Consider the following 7246-nt stretch of genomic DNA (forward strand, 5'->3'; position numbering starts at 1 on the left):
CTAAGGCCAACCTAATCACCCACTTCATCCAGAGCCCCAACCCTAGTATAAGTGTATAAATACGCATACATTCCTCATTTGTAAATAACTCATTCATTCATTCAATCAATCAAATGTGATAAATGCTGAAGGGCATTTCTCTATTTCACTCTTCATGTGGATGTTTCTTCTATAGCACACTTCTGTTTGAGTATTTCCTGTTATGGATATGTGGTGACCTCTCTCTCTGTCTCTTGGGCACACCTATTGGTACAATCTATTCTTGTGATAAGTACTGTCATACTATTTCTGGATTAGGCTTTGCTGATTGGTTCACCCTAGATCTACTATTTCCTTGTAATCTTAACAAGGAAAGCATTTATCATTTATACCGTTGTGTAATTGACTGTTGAGTCAACAGTCAGATTACTATGCATTTGAAATTGCTTCCTCCATTTTAGTTATATGTTTTAACTGCAGGAAATTGCAATTTGGTTCTATGTAGGATAAAAGATGGGAATTAATCTTATGTGTGTAATGGATTAATCGTTTCCTCAAAGTATGTGCTCTCTGGCATATTATCACTAGTTCCCTTTGAATTTACCCATGCATGACTGAGTTGAAACAACAACCAGTAATTTGGGAAGTAAATTAATGTCTTTGTATGTAAAAAAATTCATCTCTTGCTCAATGTTATTTCTGCATTTGATATGAAACACTGTATACTACAGACTTGTGCAAAATATATTAAAGACTGCATTAATTTGATGCTTTACTCAAATCACTGTTTGACATGCCCTTGATTTATAAGGAACTTTCCAAGGGAACCATCTCTTAGCTAAGTCCTACTGTCCACATCCAAGTTTCACGTGTTTTCTTGTTTACACCTTATGAACAGACAAAGAAAAACAATTCCCCAGATCAGAGAAAGTTCAATTTCCAGGATCAAGGTATAAAAGCCTGACACAATCTACTCTGATGTATATATACTTCAAAAGGCCTAAAGTTGGACAAAAGGGGATCTCATAATTTAGTCATTGCCAGAAATATAATGGGGTAAACCATTGCATCAGATCTATCCAATCATGATACAAATGTGAAATAGACGATGACAAATGCATGCATTCCTCAATTAGAAGTTAAAATAAGAGCAGAGAACCTAGCTTTCACTTACAGTTCACTCTTTGCATTAAAAGAACAGCAACATACAACTGATTAGCTGTATTCATAACTATCCAAGGAACTTATCATCTCCATGCATTATGATGAAACGCAATCATGAGCTCCAGGAAATCATCTCTGCCTTCATCAAATGTTACAGAGTATCTTATAAGCCTCGGGAAGAAACATTTCAGCCCTCAATCACACCAGCAGAGTCCTCAAATCTTTTGTCACCAATCTCTTAAAAGATAAAAACACTTACCTCCTTTATATGACTACGGAGATCAATCAGCTTGCCCAAATTAGTGTTTCAAGCCAACCTTGGTTAGAGAGAAAATTATAGTCTTGCTATTGTTAAATTCAACATGAGATGTCATTCTCAGGAATCAAACCCTTTTCCAGCATCTTATTGATGAGTAATTCTGCTTCAAGGTTCTTATTTTCTTTGCAAAGCTCTCGGATTAATGCCGTATATGTTTGTACATTCGGTTCAAAACCATTTTTTTCCATTGCTTTTAGTTGCTTAAGGCATGTATCAGTTTCTCCATCCTTGAGAAGGCCATCAATTAGCATTGTCCACGTCCCTTCGTCAGGGTTATATCCACTTTGCAATGCATTGCCAAACAACCTTTCCGCTTCTTGCACCTTGCCTTCTTTGCAAAGTCCAGGAATCACAGAATTGTACAAAGATAGTTGTGGTTCATAACCATTTTCAACCATTCTATCCAAAAGCTCCAGAGAATAGATGTAGTTTCCCTGTTTACAGCACCCATTAATAAGAGCTGCATAAATTGCTTCATTGGGACAGAGGCCTCTCTCTAACATATTTTTTATCAGCTGGTCTGCCTCAATGAGTCTGCCTGCCTTGCATAATCCTGCAATTAAGGCACTATAAGTATCTACAGTAGGCTGACAATGCTTCTCCATCATTTTGTCAAGAAGCTTAAATGCGAGATCATTGTTTATTTCAAGTGGCATTCCATCCAGGTCATGAATTTCATCTAAGTTATCAGGATCTGAACTACATACTGCATCCTCATCAGTAATCAAGTGTTCTTTCTGTATCTTATTTTCTTGAACTATACCATTCATAAGCACACAATAAGTTCGATAATTAGGTTGGCATCCTTCATTTATCATCTTACTTAATAGATCAAAAGCATGATCCACCCTGCCTGATTTGACGTTGCCATCCATCAATGTAGTGTATGTTACTTGGTTGGGTTGTAAACCTTTCTCCTTCATTTCACCAATGAACATTTCAGCCTCTTCCAGTCTGCCTTCCTTGCAAAGTCCATAGATCAGTGCACTGTAAGTGTAGACATTTGGAGAACAACCCTGCTTTACCATTTTGTCCAAAACTTTAAATGCAAGATCCATGGCACCGGCTCTACATAGTCCATCAACAAGCGTGGTATAAGTGACCAGGGAGGGAGCTAACCCTTCCCCTAACATCTTACCAAAGACATTATCTGCTTCAAGCACACTGTTTTCTTTGCACAGTCCATTAATTAGTGCATTATAAGTGTATAGATTTGGTTCACAGCCATTTTCAACCATCTGGTTCATCAATCCAAGGGCAACGTCAATTTTTCCACACTTGCAATGCCCGTCAACTAAAGCAGTGTAAACTACTGTACCAGGAGAAATGCCCTTCTCAAGAAGCTCATTGAACAACTCACAAGCTTGCTGTAGCTTTCCTTCTTTGCAAACTCCATTGATGAGTAGAGTATAAGTCAATTCATCAGGCTTACAACGTTTTTTCTTCATCGAGTCAAAAAGACTTAAGGCAATATCTATCTGACCCTCTTTACAAAGTCCATCAATCAGAGTATTATATGTCACACTGTTTGGGATCAAACTTCTTTGTAGCATAGTGTTTAAAAGCGACATTGCTTTCCCCGCCTTCCGTACTTTACATAGTCCATTTATCAACTCATTATAGGTACGAACATTAGGTTTGCAGCCACTCTTTTCCATTCTATTGAGAATCTCAAAAGCATGATTGACTTTATTTTCTTGACAGTGCCCATTAATAAGAACATTGTAAGTGACCACATTAGGAACTAAGTCTATTTTCAATATATTGTCAAACAGTTCACATGCCTCTTCTAGTCTGCTTTCTTTGCACAGCCCACTGATCAATGCTGTGTAGGTATGGATGTTTGGCATGGAACCATTTTTCTTCATTTCATCAAGAATATCAAATGCTTCCTGTGTCCTGCCTTCTTTGCACAGCCCACTGATCAATGCTGTGTAGGTATGGATGTTTGGCATGGAACCATTTTTCTTCATTTCATCAACAATATCAAATGCTTCCTGTGTCCTGCCTTCATCACAAAGAGCTGTGATAAGCATTGTGTAGGTATGGACATTCGGGCTGATCCCTTTCCCAATCATTTGATCCAGCAAATCAAAGGCTTCCTGAATTTTACTCTTTTTGCATAAACCATCAATAAGTATCGAATATGTCACAACACTGGGTTCACATCCCTGCTCAGGCATCCGGCGGAATATATTGAAAGCCTCCTCCAATTCTCCGTTCCTGCAGTACCCAAGGATCAACGATGTAAATGTAAACCCATCGGGATACGTACAACTCCGAAAAATCGCACCAAGAAACATTTTGGCCTCCTCCACTTTACCCTGTTTACAAAGCATGCGCATCATCGTATTGTAGATAAAAATACCTGATCTAATTCCCTCTGCCAACATCTCAGAAAACACTTTCTGAGCAGCTGTGGCCATGTTCAACTTTACCAAAACCTTCAATAAAGTATGATAAGCTTCACAGTTCAGTTTAAAACCCTTCTTATGCATTTGATTGAGTGTCTCCATCACTTTCCCAATCTCATCCTCTTCCCCGCAGGCATTTATCATAGCAATCCTCAAATTCTCTGCTGTGCCCCAAAGCCGCTTAGGAATTAGCAAATTTATAATGGCAACATACGAATCCACAGTGTGTCTGTATCCAGGACACTGTTCAATCCAGTGAAAAAAATGCAGAGCAGACTCTGCATTGCCATGGAGCTCCAAAACTTTCGCTACATGCTTGCAAGTTAACTGAGAGGCCAATTTTTTCAACTCCGCATTATTCTGCCAAACAGGTTGCCGAATGAGGGCACATACCCGGTGCACCAAATCCCAAAAGACAACCAGTTCGTCTACTGACGCTATGGCCGCTGTGTGTTGGCGGCGAATGGGATGACAGTGGGAGCAATTGGCAGAGGATATCGAGGAGTAAAATGAAGCCAAAGAATACAATTTTGTTTCAAAAAACCTTAAATTACATCTATAATTTGTTGATAATGGGGAGTGGCGAAGTTTCTTCCACGAATTGTTCTCTGGAAAGGGATATAAGAGAGCCGTATACACCGGTTTCGATGACGAAAGACATGTTTCGGTGCAAAATAAGGGTTTAAGAAAGGGGTTTGGCGATAGCTTTGCTGTACCTTGTGATTTTGAGCTCCGGAAACTTCTGCGATTAGAGCGTGAAGTCGGATTTCTCATTTTTCTCACCGCAGCTCCTGTCGTTGCGCCGTGAATGGATGATGATTATGCAGTGTGTTTGTATAGTGATTAGGGTTGGTATACAGGTTTCTGAATTCCGAATTCATGGGGAAAACAAAATGGGGCAATGTGTTCGTATTTGGCGGAAACATTTGAGTTTTGACTCCCAAGGAGTTCGATCTGCGAAATTTGCTGACCCACCTAGTTTTGCTTTGCTTTGGAAGATATGTAAGGTCTCGATCGTATGGGTCAGGTACAATGGATAACGATCAAAAGTTAAAGAGAGCTTATGTGGAATTACAATAGATGTTTCCAGACATTAAAATTAAAATTACAGTAGTATAAAAAAATCTATAAATTAGTCTCGAAAATATTGGCAGGATTATAATAAAATCTCTTGCAGAAATTTTTGAAAAATCTAGATTATCTTTGTAAAATTTCTATTTCTACTATTAAAAAAATAAATCATTTAAACACTTCATCATTCTGATTTTCAAGAAAAAATCGCTAGAATCCGGTAATAAAATTATAGCAATTCTATGGCGTCATTAGACAACCCCTAAAATTATTGAGGTACATATTTAAAGCTTAACAATAGTGAAAATACTTGGTCATAGTAGACTAAGCGTTCAAATTTGTGAAAATTATGGATATTCCAAAAAAAAAAATTGTAAATCTAATTTATAGTTCTCAAACTTCAAGATTTTGGGTGCCCAAAGGTTTTTGATGGTATTGAATCAATTTCCACCATAAAAACTAGATTTAAAGCAAGAATTTTTAAAATATTGTGGGCGGATTAGCCATTTTTAGCGGGCAAATTAAACTTTTATGATTGAAAATCTCTAGTTAAAGAAATGTGTTAATATTATTATGGCACAACGTTACATTTTCTTTATGTAGGTTTTCGAGTGATGTGAAATTTATGTAATTGGGCTTAGCAAGGCCGTTACTAAGAATGAGAATTTGTATTTTAAAAATATTGAAAAAAAAAATTAAAACTAGTTTTGATTCATCTTAATTTTAGATTTGAAAATAAATTTTTAAAACTAGTTTTGATTCATTTTAATTTTAAAATAAATTTTTAAAACTAGTTTTGATTTATCTTAATTTTAGATTTGAAAATAAATTTTTAAAACTAGTTTTGATTCATCTTAATTTTAGATTTTATTAAGGGTGAAAAAAAATCAAATTTTGCATCTTAAAAGATTTGATCTTTTTTGTTAGATTTGGAGTTAAGATAGATCTAAGTTGATTAATTGTTAATTATAATTATAATTATTTATTTTATTTTTATTTTCTATTTTATTTTATTTTTTATGTAATTTGATAAGTCCAAATGTTTTAATTAATAATTTGTATTATTAATTTTAATTTTAAATATAATTTTTGTTCGTATTTCATTTTTATTTTTATGTTCTTTGATTGATTAAATAACTTAAATTTGAATTTTAAATATCTTTGTCATATTTGGTTAAAATTAACCACAGAAAATGTGCATTTGTTTATAAGTTAGAATGCACCATTAAAATCCTTGAAAAAAGCACATATTTACCATTAGTTATTGTCTACCATAAAGTATTTGCATAAAAATGAATAGGAAAAAAATGTAAATAAATACTAATCAGGGCCATGATTTATTTATGTTTTCCTGGCCACTTATGTATGAGTAAAATTATAAATGCGTATACTTACTAGTGGTTACTACCCATGATCGGAAATTTATGCAAGTCCTTTCTGCTTGAGCAATCAATTATTTACCCACTTCGCATCTCAATTTATTAGTTCCTTCCAAAGAAAGACTATAGGATTTTATTTGGTTCATGACCATTATTAATTTAGCACTTATCAATGTAGGTTATAAGTTTTATGCAATTTTTTCGTGCGTAATTTCTTTTTATTTGTATCTTTGTCATATTTAATGTGTAATATTAATGTACATATTTGCATAATTTCTTTTTCTCTGTATCTCTGCCATATTTAATGTGTAATATTAGTGTACATATCTCCCCCATATTAGGCTCTAGATTTCATATGAAGAATATACATGGTTCAGTCTTCCACAAGTGATTGCTTAGACAACAAGGCTTGAAGACATTACAAGAAATACTCATTAGTGAGGTCAACAAGTCACATACAAGAATTGAGCATAACAATAGTCGAGGTGGGGAGCATAACAACATTTCTTCCAATAGCGCAAGCTAAACCTAATTGATTCAAATTAAATAAACATTATTTATAAATATCTTTGTTTTAGTTAATTAATTTAAAAAAAAAATGTTTATAGATAAAAATATTATTATTTTAATTTATATAAAAACACTTTCAATAGTGGAAAATTACTCTGATGGGATTTCAAGAATGGTTGTTGTTGGAGGGTTTGGAAATGCAGGTTTGCAGCATTTGGAGCTCATATCTAGAGAGTTTCTTGATCCTCATAAAACCAATCTCAAGGGAATCCTTTTGTTTGCAGGTTTTGAATTGAGATCTTGTTTTCTCGCTTATGGAAAGGGTACAAGAGAATATGCACATTCCACGTGAATGCTTTTGGCTAATTCATGAAGGGTGACAACTTTAGGATCAGAAGCTCCTTAATGAA

At 34.9% G+C, this 7246-nt stretch overlaps 1 protein-coding gene across 1 annotated transcript; it reads right to left on the reverse strand.

Moving 5' to 3' along the window:
* Positions 1 to 1143: 1143 nt before the first annotated feature.
* LOC149158942 (uncharacterized) lies at positions 1144 to 4891 on the reverse strand. The gene has a single exon (XM_089436375.1). It carries the CDS (start codon positions 4648 to 4650, stop codon positions 1501 to 1503), a length of 3150 nt encoding a protein of 1049 aa, XP_089292501.1. The 5' UTR covers positions 4651 to 4891; the 3' UTR covers positions 1144 to 1500.
* Positions 4892 to 7246: the final 2355 nt, after the last annotated feature.

The sequence above is a fragment of the Pinus tabuliformis genome, chromosome 5_2 (genome assembly GCF_031772625.1).
Source record: "Pinus tabuliformis cultivar Carrire ecotype Pingquan chromosome 5_2, CPIR1, whole genome shotgun sequence".
NCBI classification, from domain to species: Eukaryota; Viridiplantae; Streptophyta; class Pinopsida; order Pinales; family Pinaceae; genus Pinus; species Pinus tabuliformis.